Source organism: Geotrypetes seraphini, chromosome 16, assembly GCF_902459505.1.
Source record: "Geotrypetes seraphini chromosome 16, aGeoSer1.1, whole genome shotgun sequence".
Classification (NCBI taxonomy): Eukaryota; Metazoa; Chordata; class Amphibia; order Gymnophiona; family Dermophiidae; genus Geotrypetes; species Geotrypetes seraphini.
The window spans coordinates 8,465,008-8,483,402 of record NC_047099.1 but is presented as its reverse complement, the minus strand read 5'-3'; the positions used below and the strand labels follow the sequence as shown (position 1 = coordinate 8,483,402).

The 18,395-nt window shown below is 41.6% G+C and overlaps 1 protein-coding gene across 1 annotated transcript; it reads left to right on the top strand.

Annotated features, from left to right (window-relative positions):
• The first annotated feature begins 852 nt into the window (after window positions 1-852).
• Window positions 853-11,488, top strand: LOC117350463 (olfactory receptor 1509-like). The gene is made up of 2 exons (XM_033924756.1): window positions 853-924; window positions 10,530-11,488. Exon 2 carries the CDS (start codon window positions 10,538-10,540, stop codon window positions 11,486-11,488), a length of 951 nt encoding a protein of 316 aa, XP_033780647.1. The 5' UTR covers window positions 853-924; window positions 10,530-10,537.
• Window positions 11,489-18,395: the final 6,907 nt, after the last annotated feature.

Below are 18,395 nucleotides of genomic sequence, written 5' to 3'. Positions count from 1 at the left end.
CTATATAGGTCCTGGACCTGATGGGCCGCCGCGTGAGTGGACTGCTGGGCATGATGGACCTCTGGTCTGACCCAGCAGAGGTACTGCTTATGTTCTTAAGACCTGAAACTTATGTTCTTATGTTCTTAATAGATGCTGGCATTGTCATATTAATATAGGGACTTTGGATCATCTGTTATACTTGATTTCTGGAAGTCAATTTGGGGACAAATTAATCTCATTCTTGAATCATCTATCCCCTTGTCATATGAGGCGATAATTTATGGTACAGTGCTTCATGTTAAACCTACCTTAGATAGATATAAAATTACTCAAAATTAGAAAAATTATGATAGGATTAACTTTACTTTTTGGTGGGTAACTGTATGTACCATGTATAAATATGAAAATATGATGGCAGAATGTTTTGGGAATAATAAGTCTTTTAAAGATGTATGGAGTCCATTGACTAATTTTATTGTATTATAATTAAGTTTATATTTCTTTCTTTTTTCATTACATTCTTTGCACATCCAGGGAGGGTGGGAAATATATTTTGGAAAGTTAATTTATTTCATTATAATATTGAAATTATTTTATATGTGCTATTGTTTAAATAATAAGTTAAGGAAGGGAGGAAATGATTGTTAATGTAATAATTATATAATTAATAGTGTGTTTTTGTTTAGCTTTTCTGATAAGATTATTTGTATTACACTATCAAAGTTTGAAAATCAATAAAGATTTACAAAAAAAATTATTTTTAGAGATGCAGTTTTTGTTTCTAGACAATTTATATCAATTGATTAAGGTCCTCTTTTTTTTTAAGTTCATAAGAAATTTATTGAATTTTCATAACAAACAAACAGAAGAATATGTATACACGAGATGCAAGGAAGTAATACATCAACTACATCAGCAGAGCATAACATGTGTCGAAGAAAGGTAGGTACCACGTGTTAGATCAGAAAGATTAGTAGACTAACCTGGATGTCAAACTATCCGTACAGTAATGATTTCTAACAAACAAGCAGTTCTGACTACATATCTACAAGTGTCTAAATAGTCATCAGTATTGAAGAGGAGCCTCTCATGTGTACACTAAGCTGTTAAAGAGTAAGGAGAGAAGGTGTGTTTCAGCAGTGGAGCCCAAAGTTTCTCAAATTTACGTAGTGAAGGTGAACGTTCTGCAGCTCTTAAGGTCCTCTTTTACTAAGCCGTGGTAGAGGTTTCTACCATGGCCCAGAGCGCTACATTCTCCAATTCTATGAGCTTCAGAGCAGCGTTGGAATATTTACCGCTGCGGGTCACAGTAGAAACCTCTACCGTGGCTCAATAAAAGGGGAGTAAATAAGCTTTTGCTGTCATATGTTTGGCCTGGATTCTTTATATGGCGTTGATATTGGTGGCTGTCTAAAAAAGCGGCTGCCGATCGCATGCCAATCACACAATGGCACTATATAGAGAATTGCACCTCCGGAAAAGATAATACTGGAAACGAATGCCAGGGATTTCCAGGCCTACATTTTTGGCTCCTATGGGGCTCATAATCGAAAGAGAAGAACATCCAAAAACCGACTTAAGTCGGCACTTGGACGATTATCAGTCAAAAATGTCCAAGTACCGATAATAAAAACGGGTTTTGGACGTATTTATAAATGACCTAGGCCTTCATAGTGCCGCTGAATGATCATAACTAAACGGGGCGTGTCAGGAGGCTTGTCGAGGTCAAGATTTGGGCGGGACGTGGGCACGCTTAGACTTAGTCACACTGCATGTATAACCGAAAGTTATACAGCACAGGATCGATGGAACTTGGACGTTGTGACTTAGACCTTTTAAAGCATGGTCTAAGTCACAAAAACCCACCTAAAGTGACCATATAAGCACTGCAAACACATAATACAGACCCCCACACACTACCCCAGTGATCACCGAGCCCCCCCCCCTAAAAATATTAATCACAACTTGAAAATTGTGCCTTCAGAACATCATCACCTGGCAGCCTGGCATAGGAAAGCCTAGTCATGCTGCACAGAGGCATCTTAAGCCATCTTGGGGTTGGGTTAGGGACCCATGGAGAGGATGACCCATGTCCATAAGCCCCTGTAATCACTGCATTGATATTGAAATATGTGCACCCCCTATAACCCCTCAAAGCCCTTTTTTACTGGCATATAAGTGGCTCCTGCTGCCATAAGGGCTATTGCGTTGGTAAATAAGTGGGTCCAGGGGATTCTGGAAGTGGTTTGGGGGGCTCACCATGACTTTTAAGGGAGCTGTAGTGAGATGAAGTCATGGCACTCTTTTTGTGCCCTGTAAGGTACCCCACTATTTAGGTGCCATGTCTGGGTGTTCAGTCCATCACTTTGCAGCCCACTCTCACGTCCAACAGGGCTTGTTCTAGGCATTTTTGAGTTGGACAAAAAGTTGGACGAAAATGTGGTAAAAAGATGGACGATTTAGTGGCTTGGACGTATACTTAGACGATTTTTGAAACGAAAAAAAAATTTGGATGTATTTTTCGAAAATGTGTCCTAAGCTGTTTTTTACTTTGGACGACTTGCGACTTAGACGAAAACGGACTTAGACGTTCCTTTCGATTATGTCCCTCCACATGTTTTGTGACTTGTGCCTACATAGGTACTTCTTGCATTAGCAATGCCCACAGTGGCATTAGGCGGCTAAAGCACCTACAGAGGTGCAATTCTGGTGCCAATTTTTTAGGTGCCTGTAGGCGCCTTGAAACTTACCCCTTCTTTTACAAAGGTGTGCTATGCTTTTTAGCATGCGGCAAATATTAACGCACGCTAATCATACGCTAAACACTAATGCGTACATGTTAACCAATGGACGTGTTAGTGGTTAGTGCACATGTTGATTTAGCGTGCGCTAAACATGAGCTAAAATGCTTAGCGCACCTTTGTAAAAGAGAGCCTTAGTTAAAAATGTCATTTAAAAGGCATTTTTTACTGAGCTTGGGTGCTTATCGACACCTAAAAATTGGCACCAATTAGAGATTCTGAGCCTTTGTAAAAAAAAAAAAAAAATCCATACAGGAGTCAGCTTTCTTATCGACTGCCAGCATTATGTTTATTAAAAGATTTATCTATTGCACCTCAGTAACCATCGGAGATGTTTGCAACCATTAAAATTAGGAAAAGAAAAGAACTCCAACACTAAACAGGAAAATATCTAAAAACAAAAGCAAAATCAAAATCAAACCAAAATAAATGGGCAGATGCTATTCCAGACCTCTAACTACAATTAGAATTCCTCCCCAAATGCCTTTGCTTTCAGCTATCCCTTATTTACTTAAGTGACATATTCGAAACTAACTGCAAAACTTAAATTGGACAAGTTAAGAACATAAGAATTGCCGCTGCTGGGTCAGACCTGTGGTCCATCGTGCCCAGCAGTCCGCTCACGCGGCGGCCCTCTGGTCAAAGACCAGCACCCTAACTGAGGCTAACCCTACCTGCGTACGTTCTGGTTCAGCAGGAACTTGTCTAACTATGTCTTGAATCCCTGGAGGGTGTTTTCCCCTATGACAAACTCCGGATGAGCATTCCAGCTCTCCACCACTCTGGGTGAAGAAGAACTTCCTAACATTCATACGGAATCTATCCCCTTTCAATTTTAGGGAGTGCCCTCTCATTCTCCCTACCTTGGAGAGGGTGAACAACCTGTCCTTATCTACCAAGTCTATTCCCTTCAGTATCTTGAATGTTTCGATCATGTCACCTCTCAGTCTCCTCTTTTCAAGGAAGAAGAGGCTCAGTTTCTCCAATCTCTCACTGTACCTCAACTCCTCCAGCCCTTTAACCATCTTAGTCACTCTTCTCTGGACCCTTTCGAGTAGTACTGTGTCCTTCTTCATGTACGGTGACCAGTGCTGGACGCAGTATTCCAGGTGAGGGCGCACCTTGGCCCGGTACAGCGGCATGATAACCCTCTCTGATCTGTTTGTGATCCCCTTCTTTATCATTCCTAGCATTTTCTTTTTGCCCTCTTTGCCGCCACTGCGCATTGCATGGATGGCTTCATCAACTTGTCGATCAGAACTCCCAAGTCTCTTTCCTGGGAGGTCTCCAAGTACCGCCCCGGACATCCTGTATTCGTGCATGAGGTTCCTGATTATGTCACGTTGCAGATCTTCCCAATCCACCTGCGTCTTCACTACTCTGAATAACTTCATATCGTTCGCAAATTTAATCACCTCACTCATCGTACCAATGTACCAATGGCTTGATTGTCTTACACTTGGCTTATATAAGAATATAAGATTTAGAGAATGACAGTTGTCCCCGTCCCAGTAGTTAACCATGGGAAACCATCCTCATGTCATTTTTTAAGGAGATAGGGAAGAATCAGAGTATGAATAGGCCCAACCACTGACCCTCAAGCCTTGCATTGAAGAATGCTGGAATAGAAGGACTGAGGCTGAGATAGACACTAAAGAATGACATGGGTTGGTTTGTAATACCGACATGCTATGAAAAAGGGAAAGGGACTTGTACACTGCCTTTTTGCACTTTTACAACTACACTCAAAGCATTTTACGTACAGGTACTTTGAGCATTTTCCCTGTCTGTCCTGGTGGACTCACAATCAATGTAATGAACCTGGGGCAGCAGAGGATTAAGCGACTTGCCCAGGGTCACAAGGAGCAGCACAGGATTTGAACCCACAACCTCAGGGTGGTGATGCTGTAGCTCTAATCACTGTACCACACTCTCCTCCAAGGCAATATCAGAAGTGAGCCAGTGACATCACTGATGAGGTTGGTTCATAGGCATTGGTGGAATGAGGCATTATGTCATCACAATATAAGCTCTGGAATGTTTCTGCCAAATACTTGTGACATCAGGGAAAGGGATTGAGACTTCTATACCTCTTTTTTTGTAGTTTTACAGCTACACTCAAAGTCTGCATACAGGCACTCTAAGCATTTTCCCTGTCTGTCCTGGTGGGCTCACAATCTATCTAATGTACTTGGGGCAGTGGGAGATTAAGTGACTTGTCCAGGATCACAAGGAGAAGCACAGGATTTGAGCTCACAACCTCAGGGTGGAAAGGCAGCAGCTCTAACTACTATGCCACACTCTTCCTCCAAGGTATGATGGAAGTAGTGTCCCTACCAAGGGGGCTGGTGATGATATTACTTTAAGGGAATGATGCCTAAGAAAGAGTGTACATCCCCTTTCTTCATATGATTTAAACAATTCCTAATTCTTGAAAAAAAATATATGTTTTCTACTTTTTTATTACCTTATTTTCCAGATTTATATCAGGAAAAAAACCCGACCATGTTACACTGTTTCTAATAAAATCACACTGGCTTCCTTTAAGAACATAAGAACATAAGAAGTTGCCCCCGCTGAGTCAGACCAGAGGTCCATCCTGCTCAGCGGTCCGCTCCCGCGGCGGCCCATCAGGCCTAGTGCCTGAACAGTGGTCCCTGATTAATTTTGTAACTTACCTCTAATCCCATCACTATAATCTACCTCTACTCTTATCTGTACCCCTCAATCCCTACAAAATTCTACTATTAACATTCAAAACATAAATACTGCATATACCGGGTTTCATGGACAGATTACTTATCCCTTATTGCTCTTCAAGAACTCTAAGATCTAATAATCGATTCCTTTTATATGTTCCTTCTCTAAAACACCATTTTTACGACACTACCCGTACTTTGGAACACATTACCACTCTATTTAAGAGAGGAAGAAAACATTGATAAATTTAAAATGAACTTAAAACTTTTTTTTTTAAGGGCGCATATACATATGATATCCTTTCTGTCCTAGACCATTGACTACTCTCAAAAAATAAAAAAATATATATGGAAGAGTATAGCTTCCCTCCTCCATTGTGTTATCCCTTTCTCCCTCTTTCCTATGTGTTTCAGTTCATCTTGCCTCTCTGTTTAGTACAGGACTCCCCGAGATTCGCAGAGGTTCCATTCCAGGAACCCCCGCAAATTTTGAAAAAAACACAAATGTGGTTTTTCGCCTGTCAAAAGGCAGGGGAGGCAGGAGAGGGCAGCTGGAGTGCCAGTGGATGAAGAAAATCACTCACGGTCTGCTCTGACCGCCTCTTCCTGTAGTAAAGTCGGGCTACACCAATCAGGAGCTGCTTTGACATGGAACTCCTGATTGGTATAGCCTGACTTTACTACAGGAAGAGGAAGTCGGAGCAGACCGTGAATGAGCGAGTCCGCGATTCGCGAACTGCGAATTTGTGGGGGAACACAGTATTATTTTGTACCATCTTTTTCAATTTTTTTATATGTAATGTAAAAATTTATAAGCAGTGTATCCAAATTTATAAGCGGTGTATCAAATTTTAATAAACTCGGAAAAGTGCTCAATCTGAAATCCTTGGCTTCTTACCTACATCTCATATAGCTATGAAACTATGAATTTTGACATGAAAACAAACAGTAAGGAAAAATCTTGTACCCATCTTTCAAGCCAGTTCTATCCACATGGACTTCATTAGTTCCAAACTCTTGTGTTATCACAGATGTTGTAGTGAACCCTGTTAATGGCAAAGTTGCTTCAACACCTGCTTCTTTTGAGATCCTCGAAAGGTTATAATCCCCAGAGCCTTAAGCACAGTTTAAGTTCATCCCATTTCTGCCTACTGGAGAGCGCCTTCAGCCTGCAGCTGTTGGCTGAGCTGGTGAGGCAAAGACTGACCTAGTGTCCAGATTTTCTGAATATTCTGTATCTATAAACTGTTTGGTATATGGAAATATGCTGGACAAAAATCATCCATTCAAGTTATAATCTCTCCAAATATATACTGTAAGTATCTAACTTGTATCTTATAAGTTTTCAATCTTTTAACACGTGTTAAAATGTCATTTTGAGAAAACAAGGGTGGTTTAAAAAGTTTGGTAAAAAAAAAAAAAGCAAGTTAAGCATTGAGGGCTATATACTTAGCTATTTTTCCTTTGGCATGGAAAAACTGGAAACACTGCATTCAGTGTACAGGAAGGTGCTGAAAAGGTCTCAGCCCAACCGAGAAGAGAATGATGTGGAGATGATTAAATCCATGATCTGAAACAATGTCAAAACATAGAATTTCGTTTCTGAAAATTGACACTTAACAAAATAAGATCACGCTCTTTTCGGCCACAGTGGCAAAATAACGCTCAGAATTTAGGAAGTTGGTTGGTTGGGCTGAGAACTTTTCAGCACCCCTTCCTATAGCCCTCAATGGACACTAACTTGCTTTTTATATTTTTTTAGAGGGGCTGAAGTGAGCTATGACAGAGGCTCCAGTAGCTGGAACCTAAGCACAGTATCGGGCAGAGCTCTAGGTTTCTGGCCCAGAAATATCTAAGAAAAAGAACAATTTAAATTAAATCATTAATTTATAGAAAGTGTATGGTTAGGCAGACTGGATGGACCATTCGGGTCTTTATCTGCTGTCATTCACTATCGTTACTATGTTTTACCAAACCTTTCAAACCATCCTCATATAGCTTACAGAGTAAAGGTGGGAAACATCAAAAGAATATCTGTTCAGAAGCAGAATAATGAATATATTACGATCCTTAATTATCAGCAGACTTTTCGAGAGTTTCAATAATCATTCATCTCTTGTCACCTTGTTTCTCTTACTTGCTGTGTCTCATTGTCTCTTCACGACTCTTTACTCCATAACAAAAGAGATCAATCATTGCCAGGGAAACTTTGAGCAAACTATCAAGTTTAAATAGGAAGAGTGGGGAGACAGTTCTCTGGTTGGAATTGTATTAGCAATGCAATCAATTCTTGGATAGATACATTATTAATTGACAAAAAATGAATTCCGCTTTGCAAGTTTTTTGAGGTTAAAGAACGGCTTCTCTGAAGGGCGTTTATGCAATGAAATAGCATTTTGAGTGAGCTGATGAACTGATTTGGAGTTTGAGGGAAGGAGGGTGGTGGGTATCGCACGGTGAGTAGACTTCAGGCGTTGAAAGTGTGAGCCTGAGGGGTTTGGGCTGATCTCGGTATAAGGAATTGGGACGGATGTTTTAAAAACCAAATGAGCACTTCATCTCTTTCTTCATAATCTTCAGGATCACCGTTCAGATTTCCCTCAGTGGCGATAAGCCATGTAATGGATTAAACAAACTTTTTAAATAAAAAGAAATCGACAGAAGAAACTATATATTTGAAGGGCAATCTAGAACCTAAGAAAATACCTTTTAAGAGACGCCCTAATCTTACATCTGAATGCTGCTCTCTGAAGGGTTACTGAGCTGTAACCATGAAATGTTTGTAAGAAAAAGAGCATTTCATTCAGTAGGAAGGGTTACTTTACATAAGCACATAAGCACATAAGCATTGCCTCCGCCGGGTCAGACCAGGGGTCCATCGCGCCCGGCAGTCCGCTCCCGCGGCAGCCCTCCAGGTCCATGACCTGAAAATGTTCCCTACCTAACCTAAAAAGTCCATATCCTATTTGCTCAGTGTCCTGTGAGGTAAACCTCTATCTGTACCCCGTTATTCCCTTCGCTTCCAGGAAGTCATCCAGTCCCTTTTTGAACCCCAGAATTGTACTCTGGCTTATCACCTCTCCGGGAAGCGCGTTCCAGGTGTCTACCACCCGTTGAGTGAAGAAGAACTTTCTTGCATTTGTTTTGAATCTGTCTCCTCTCAGTTTTTCTGAGTGACCTCTTGTTTTAGTTGCCCCTGCTAGTTTAAAGAATCTGTCCCTCTCCACCTTCTCTATGCCTTTCATGATTTTATAAGTCTGTATCATGTCCCCTCTCAGTCTCCGCTTCTCCAGGGTAAAGAGCCCCAGCCTGTCTAACCGTTCGGCATATGAGAGGTTCTCCATACCCTTTATCATCCTCGTTGCCCTCCTCTGGACCCTCTCGAGTATTGCCATGTCCTTCTTGAGGTATGGCGACCAGTATTGGACGCAGTATTCCAGATGTGGGCGCACCATTGCTCGATACAGTGGCAGGATAACTTCCTTCGTTCTGGTAGTGATACCCTTTTTGATAATGCCCAGCATTCTGCTCGCTTTTTTTGAGGCCGCTGCACATTGCGCCTCCGGCTTCATTGTGTTATCCACCAATACCCCCAGATCTTTACGGGGGATAATGAGCGAGTCTTGAGCACACAAATCTGTATATAAATCTAAAATAATGTAGAACAGCAAATGTGTCTGCCAGTTTATCATTTCAAAAACCCTTTTCTCACTAACGTTTTTTCCCTTACCGTCTGTGCTGTGACCCGACCCTTTTTCCTCTTGTACCACATCTATTCAATAGAAACTTTCACCTCCTCTTTTATAAAGGTGCTCTAAACTTTTTAGAGTTCACAAAACGTGTGCTAAACGCTAACGCGCGCATGCTATCCTATGGACACATTAGCGGCTAGCGCATGCATTGATCCAGCGTGCGCTACATCCGAGCTAAAACGCGTTAGCGTGCCTTTGTAAAAGGGGGCCTCGGTATGTAAGTTTTTAAAATGTTTTTGTAAATTCCGATTTGGTTTTTTTAAAAAAATTGTATGATGGAAACCGCTTTGGAAAACAAAACAATATATCAAGCCACGAAAAAACTTGAAACTGCAGACATGGGCGGGAGAGACAGTCCCTGAGCTATCGAGATTACAAACTAGTCAAAAGAATCACATAGAACATTTTTATTTGTCGATGCCTTTGAAACCTAACTGTCCTTGTAAGGGCGAAAACATGTGGTCTTTCACCCTTCCCAGTGTACTTTCCTGAATTGTTCTCTCTTTCACGATAATATTGTAGTTCTAACATTTTTTTTCCTTTTGTTCCCATTTGTCCCTGGTTAAAGCGTCCTTCGATGTATTAATAATAATAATAATAATAACTTTATTTTGTAAACCGCCATACCCAGAGAGTTCTAGGCGGTTCACAGCAATTAATTAAGATTACAAACGATGAGATCATTGGAATTAACATTTTAGGAAAGTAGAGGTCATTGAAGTTGATAGGAATATACAAGAATGTACAATAGGAAGGTAATTTATTTTCAGGAATATACCGGTCATTGAAGTTAATAGGTTTGGTGGGTACGATAAGAGGGAAGGTGGAGGTTCACGTGTATTAATGGGAGTTGTAGTTCTAACCTTTTGTTAGATGGGAGTTGTAGTTCTAACCTTTTTTTCCTTTTGTTCCTGTTTGTCCCTGGTTAAAGCGTCCTTCGATGTATTAACTACCCCTAAAGATGTCTACCAATTTTACATTTGTATTATAGTCAATAAATGTTTTTATTAACATTGTACACCGCCTGGAAGTCTGATTAGGAGGTATAAGAAATTTTAAATAAACTTGAAACTTGATAACAAGAGATTCTAGGAGAATGCATTATAAAGAAGTGGTCAAGATATAAATGGTACCTCAGACAGCTAAGATTTTAGCCTGGATTTACAAAAGGACAAGAAACAGAGCATGACACTGAATAAGTCTTTAGAAAGAAAGTTAATATTCTCTGGGCTCTCGTCTCATTTTATGTATTCCGTCTATTGTCTATTGTCTCTTGTGTTTCTGTTTTATTACAGTTGGCGAAATGGAAGGAATGGAATTCAACAATGAAACCAGAGTCACACAGTTCCTCCTCCTCGGACTGTCTAGAAATCCCAACTTACAGATGATATGCTTTGTGATCTTTCTAGTGATGTATCTGGGCACCATAGCTGGGAATCTTCTCATTATGATAACCATATATGTGGACCCTCAACTGCACACCCCTATGTATTTCTTCCTCAGCAACTTGTCTTTCATCGATTTGGGCTTTTCCAGTGTCACTGTGCCCAGATCTCTTGTTCATTTTCTCTTCCCCAAGACAACTATTTCTTTCAACGACTGCATTGCCCAATTGTTTTTCTTCCATTTGATTGGAGGTACAGAATGCTTCCACCTGGTCCTAATGGCTTATGACCGCTATGTTGCCATCTGTAATCCTTTGCGTTATACCACAATAATGAACTGGCGGCTGTGTCTCCTTCTGGTGTTTTGTACATGGGTAGGTGGCTTCATTCATGCCTGTGGTCAGACATTTCCTGTAATGAGGTTGACCTTCTGTGGTCCTAATGAGATCAATCATTTCTTTTGTGACGGGCATTCTGTATCTGTGTTGGCTTGCTCTAGTACCTTTTTCAGTGAAATTGCGGACAGATCCAACAGCGGAATCTTAGCTATTGGTTGTTTCTCGGTGTTGATTGTATCTTATGTGTACATCATCTCCACTGTCTTAAAAATTAAATCAGCTGAGGGAAGGCGCAAAGCTTTCTCTACCTGTGCCTCCCACCTCCTGGTGGTCACTTTGTTTTATGGTCCCATTGTCTATCTCTACATGAGACCATCGGTTGTTTTTGATACTGACAAACTGCTCTCTGTTTTTTATACAATCGTGACCCCTTTGTTAAACCCCTGCATTTATACTCTCAGAAACAAGAAGGCAAGAAAAGCCATGAAGAAACTGAGAGGTGGGAGTGTATCATCTGAAGGGACACATTAGAACTGACTTTATGCAAATTTAAAGAAAGTCGTCCTTGTCTATCTTCTCTCACTGACCGATGCATGCTCTTTAATCTTGTATTAAATGTACTTCGTTAAAATTATTTTTGAGGTACAGTAGCAGTTTTGTTCTAAGACACTTTATGAACGGGTGCTGAAAAGATCTTAGCCGAACCAAGAAGATAATGACGTGGATATGGTTCAATCAATTATCTGAAATAAGGTCGAAACAAAGAATTTTGTTTCTGCAAATTGACATTAACGAAATAAGATAACACTCTTTTCAACTACAGTGGCAAAATAACGCTCAGAGCTTAGGAAGTTGGTTGGTTGGGCTGAGAACTTTTCAGCAATCCCTTGTATGTAATAACAGTGAGACAAGTATAGGACAATCAAGCCATTGTGACATCATTGATGAGGTTGGATCTTATTGGTGGAATGAGGCATTATGACATCACAATCACAGCTCTGGTTACCATAGACTGAAACTCTTCACACTACGAGGGAGTGCTGAAAAGTTCTGAGCCCGACTAAGAAGAGAATGACGTGGATATGGTTCAATCAATGATCTAAAAAAATGTCAAAATACAGAATTTTTTTTCTGCAAATTGGCACTTATTGAAATAAGATAACACTCTTTTCAGCTACAGTGGCAAAATAACGCTTAGAATTTAGGAAGTTGGTTGGTTGGATTGAGAACTTTTCAGCACCCCCTTCGTATATCTATTGATTACAGAAACAATTTGCAATTATACAGGGTGGGACAAAAGCTGGTATACATTATTTATTCATTATTTCTTTTTATTTTACAGGTGTCACGAATAACATTTGTGTGAAGCTTTTGTATCAGTTACATCATTTTGGTTTTTCCTAATTATTGTTCAGTACTGCATTACGAGGGTGGTTTGCAAAAGTTCGGTGTAAAAGCAATTTAAACAACTTCGTCTGCATCGAGGGCTATAAACTTAGGCCTAGATTCACCAAACTCACCGATCTGGGAGATCCGTGGCCGAGTCTTGCCGGGCAACCCGATTCTCTACCAGTCCTCATGCAAATGAATGTGGTCGGACGCACGCCCCACAGCGATCCCATGGATCGCAGAGCGATCCAGACGCATACGCGTTCCATCCTCTTTGCCTGTAGATGCGATCCGCGCATGCGAGGTCAAAAGAAAGGGGGGAGGGGAGTGGCTGCAATTTAGTGGAACGGAACACGCTTTTAACCTGCGTGTTAAAACCAAGGGCTAGCACTGCAGGGACCAATTTCAGGGCAGGAGAGTCAGCAGAGCTTGCCTTCTTTTGGAGAGTTAAAAAAAAAAAATACAAATATTAGCAAGCTAAAGGAGAGGAAAGAGATTCAGTAATAATGTAGAAACAGCGGACAGGTTCTGAGGGCTAAACTCTTCTCAATAGCATGGTCTACTTCCCGCAGAACGCTCAACCGGATGCGGCTGAATCTCCCATCCACTAAAGATCTTCCCTATAAACGAATTTTCCACTCCAGATTTATCTTCCTAGGAGTCAAAACTTGGAATGGCCTTACATAAAAGCCCAGAACTGAACCGAAGAAAACTGAAAACCCATCTGTCTGATACTTAATCTCCTTTACCCTCTCTTCTCTCCTTTCCCTTCCTCCTCTCTCCCCTCTTTTTTCTCTCCCCTTCCTCTCCTTCTTACCTATCCACCTCCTCTCTCTCCCTGCTCTTTCTCTCCCCTCTTATCTCTCTTTACAGTCGCCTTGAGCCTGTATAGGTTAGAGCGATGCACGAATAGAAGATTATAATAATAATAATAATAGTTTTATTTCTTATATACCGCCCAACCAGAAGATCCGGGCGGTTCACAGCAAGAGAACTGAGGCATATCAGATGTACTAGTTTGTGCTAACATGCATTATGTAGGGCAGGTTCCATTTGATGTAATGCGGCAGAGACAGGGTGGCAGAGAGCAGGAGAGTCGGCAGGACAGTAAACGACTGGTCCTCTTGGGATCGGCCAGCCCAACCGGTGCTCCTTCTTCTTCATTTGCATGTGTGGATCGGATCAGATCAGAGATTGATCGCACAGCTGTTTAGTGAACTGGGTCGGGGAACAATTGGGTCGGGAAACGATCGCAAAACCATTGGTACACGAAAGGTAAGTTTAGTGGATCGAGGCCTTAGTACAGTGAGTTTCCAGGTTTTTTTTTTGTTGTTTCGTTGGAAAAATAGGTTTTGTCAAACTCTGCAAAATACTCACAGACGGCATTGATGACTTACCTCCTCTTTTACTAAGTTGCGCTATGCTTTTTAGCGTGCGGTAAATATTAGCATGCGCTAATCACATGCTAAACGCTAACACGTGCATATTATCCTATGGACGCATTAGCAGTTAACACACTTGTTGATTTAGCATGCGCTAAAATGCTTAGCGTATCTTTGTAATAGAAGGCCTTAATAGACTATGGCACCATCTCATGGAAATTTACTAAACTTTTCAAACCACCCTCGGATGTCTATTCAATACCTGTAAAATTAAAAAAAAAATAATAATAAATAAATGCTGCACACCTACATTTGACCCACCATGTATGTCATTTTATGTTGTCATGAGAATGGTCATTATATGATTTACAGCAGGGGTGTCCAACCTTTCGGCTTCCCTGGGCCGCATTGACTGGAAAAAATGTTTCTGGGGCCACACAAACGCGCAAACACCGCAGCAAGACAGAGGAGGGAGCCAGCAAGACGGTAAACATCTGGGGGCAGCAGAGGAAAACACTGCATCGCCCTCGACCGGGGCCGAACAAGATACTTCACGGGGCCGCAGGTTGGACACCCCTGATTTACAGCATAAATACGGTATGGAGATTCTAGTCTTGAAACCAACATGGTGTTGAGGAAAATGGTGTTCAAAAAAGCGTGGGATGAACACAGAGGATCTCTCATTAGAACATGAATGGACAAACTTTCACAGTCTGAATCCCATAAAGGAGATGGTTTGGACAGGCTGGAGTTGGAACCTAAGGGCAGTACTGGGTGGACTTCTAAGGTCTGTGGTCCAGAAATAAGAAAGAAAAAAAAAAGGCATTTTGATTTAATCCTGAAATTATAACGGCTTTGTTAGGATGTGAGAAGGCTTACCCCACTCCCTTTTACAAAACTGCGCTAGTGTTTTTTAGCGTTGGCCATGGAGGTAACAGCTCCGACGCTCATAGAAATTTTGTGAGCATCGACCAGCGATAAAAAAACACTAGCGTGGTTTTGTAAAATGTTCATTCCAGTGAAGCCATCAGAAGTTTGCCTACGTCCTTTTCAGATACCTCTCTCTCTCTTTGTCTCTTGCACCATGCCTTATCCCCTCCTATCACCTTCTTCTTGTGTCTTGCTTATATCAGAAACTTTTAACTGGACCTTTTTGCATCAAATTGGATTATCGGCAGGTAATGTTTTCTATTGACGTTATTCAACCTGTTAACTAAACAACAAATCCTGTTTAATGCTATTAGTATTTGTTCAGTGATCCTTAAAGAACTGGACGTTATTTGAGATGAATTAATGATACAAGTACTATTTACTTGTTAAAAAGATATTTTAAAGTATTATACCTCAATAAATAAACGGTTTGATTTTTTTTTCTCTGCATAGCTGAATCTTCCTATTTCTATGCTATTATCAAAAATGTGAAAAATAGGTTTTTATAGAGAGATAGATATGCTGAAAGCAGAGCCGCTGCTTTTTGTATTGCAGGTATGCACTGGTGGGATAGTTAAGGCTGTGTTCTGACCAATTAAAATTTACCCCTCCCCCCTTTTTAAAACTGCTTTGAGGGTCACAGAGTTCCTATAGGCATCGGAGAAGTGTAGAGCATTCAGAGCGCCGGCCAGAACTAAAAACCTCTTCTGCGGTTTTGTAGAGGGGGTTAAAAAATATGATTGAAAATGCAATTGTTTTGTTACAGCATTGTTGTGAAATGTCCAAGGTTTTCAGAGGCACAGAGGGTTATTTTAAGAGTAGTTGTTTTTTTTAAGATTGTTTTTGGTGATGTTTATTCTTAACTTTTTACCGTGGCAGCATCGCTACTGTAGCTTTGTGAAAGGGGCCCTTACTGTGGTATTACAGACCATACATCACGCCTGGATGTCAGATCGAATTAATTTGGTTTTCAAAATTTCAGCTCAAAAATACACTAGGGGGAGGGATGGGCAACTCCGGTCCTAGAGGGCCGGAATCCAGTCGGGTTTTCAGGATTTCCCCAATGAATATGCATTGAAAGCAGTGCATGCAAATAGATCTCATGCATATTCATTGAAAACCTGACTGGATTCTGGTCCTCGAGGACCGGAGTTGCCCACCCCTGCACGAGATTCAGGTGTAGAAATTATTATTTACTAGGGTTACCAGATTTTACGTATGCAAAATCTAGACCCCCCTAGACCAGACATGGGCAACTCCGGTCCTCGAGGGCCGGAATCCAATCAGGTTTCAGGATTTCCCCAATGAATATGCATGAGATCTATTTGCATGCACTGCTTTCAATGCATATTCATTGGGGAAATCCTGAAAACCCAATTGGATTCCGGCCCTCGAGGACCGGAGTTGCCCATGTCTGCCCTAGACCCACCCCCAGACCTGCCCAGTTCCACCCATCCCCGCTCCTTTATGCCCACGCCTCAACCCTAGCCCTGCCCCCCTCAGCTTGCTCATCTCGGTCGGAAGGGCGTCTGTGCAAGTGCACCTGATGTCGCCATGCTCCTCCTGATGCAATTTGCTGTTCAAAACCTGGACAAAGTGCTGGGTTTTGAAAAGCCATCCAGACGCCCGGCCATGCCCTCTAAAGAGAGAACACGTCCGGGTAAACCTATTATTTCCATATCCACGAGGGTCATAATGTAAGTTGCACCTGAGATGATGGAAAATGCAATGGCTTATTCCTCAGCGGGAGAAACAGGATTGGGACCTTGGCTTTTCCCGGTTTTCATTGGGCTGCTCTAGGCACAAGGTTACTTCTCCGCCTCTAATCTTTGCCCTAATAAAATCAAATATTCCAAAGGCAGGAATAACATGTTTTAACCTACTGAAAATATGCAGCACTTGATTTTAAAAAAGTTTAGAAAACTCCAAAAGGACACGCATTCGGAAATCTATCAGCTTGATATTCAGACTGTGGGAGGCAGTCCGCCTAAATCCCATGGTCGACAGTGAGCCCATATATTCAAGGATATACGAGACTTAATCAATTAGGTTAATATTCAGTGCTGACTGGTCAAATTATAACAGGAAAAGATAGAACCATTATTTAGGAGGTCCGATTTGCCTGTTGAACTTAGCCGATGAGCATTGAATATTGCCCGTTATTGTGTCATATAGCTGCTAACATGAATATTCAACACGCGAATAGCCAGTTAAATGCTATTTAACTAGTCAGCGGCCATTTTCTGGCTGCTTAAATAGCTTTGAATATTGTGTGTGTGTATGTGTGGTATATATTTACCTAGGCACAGTCCCTCCAGAATATCGAACAGCCCTGGGCAGTGATGTGGTAAGGGGGGGTATGGAGGAGGGCTGTCCGCCCCATGTGCGGTCTTCCTCGGAGTGCTGGCACCCCTCCTCCTCTCTGCCCCCCATTCCCACTCCTCCCCCTGCCTGCACGCATGCTTTGGCATGAGCAGCCACGAAGTTGCTGCCCGCGTCGGCTTCGGTGCTTTCTCTGACGTCACTTCCAAGGAAATGATGTCAGAGAGAGCGCCAAAGCTTCCGTGGGCAGTAACTTCATCGCTGCTCTCACCAAAGTTAAAAATGTTCAGGGAAGGGGCATGCATGCAGCAGGGAGGGGGGCCGGAAGAGAGCACTACCACCCTCACTACGCCACTGGTCCTAGATTCATCAACCAACTTCTTTTCCTATGCTTTAACACAATAGGCCTGATTTTAATTGTTATTTAGCAAGCTGGGCGTGACTTCTGACACATAGCCATTTATGGCAATCTCCCACTGAATATCCTATTTTTCAAATAGCCTGGTGACCAGATACATTGAGCGATACAACCAGTCATTACCATATTCATTGGCTGGCTGGATAAGTTCAGTGGCCAGCTGAACCCACCTAAAAAAACAGGTCTATCTTTGGCCTTTATGACTTAGTTGGCCAACTGATGATTATCGGCTTAGGCGGCAATGTCTCATCCGGTTGCCAGATATGAAGTCAGAATTGAATTTTTGGGTTCGTATTGGACCGTGGGAGACACTTAACTGAATATCAGGCAAAATGGCTTCAAATATTAATATGCCCATTGTCAGAATATCCAACCTCGCGGATCCTTTATTTAGTCAGGTCTTTCTGGAACTCTCCTTGATACCCACATTTCTGCTATGATTTCCATTTTTACCAAATTTGTGGCCTGCTAGATAGACCCAGCTGCAGGGCCTAGTCAAGGCACTCAATAGTACCGAAAGCCTGCCTCGTCGGTTCAGCTCACAGCAGTGAAAGCAAGTGACATGGGCATCGGTTAGAGAATCGGAGGGTTAGATGTCTGTTTGTTGGTGCAGACATGATTCTGCATAGGATGCCGGTACTCAATTCTCAGCCACTTTCCTAGGTGACCACTGAGACAGGCGTCCTATACAAAATCAGCCCTAAATGTTCTTCTGTTGAATATTCAATCATAATTAGACTTTGGTATGGTAATTCTCTGTTGAAAACAATTTTGTTTAGGGAGGTATGTCAATGCTGATTTTCTAGATTTTTTAAAATGCTTTAAAGTATATTAAGTAATTGCTGTTTTAATGTATTTGTTTGTTTTAAATTGTGTATGTTTGTTGGAATATACCTAGAAATGTTGATAGAGTGGAATGTAATTTTTCTTAAAATAAATAAATCCATCTAAGGTGTGTGGGGGTCCTCAGTTCCTACCATTAAGGCCCGCGCGTCAG

What these genes read in the sequence shown, in the direction of transcription:
- LOC117350463 (XM_033924756.1), top strand. Translation starts at nt 10,538, where the DNA reads ATGGAAGGAATGGAATTCAACAATGAAACCAGAGTCACACAGTTCCTC.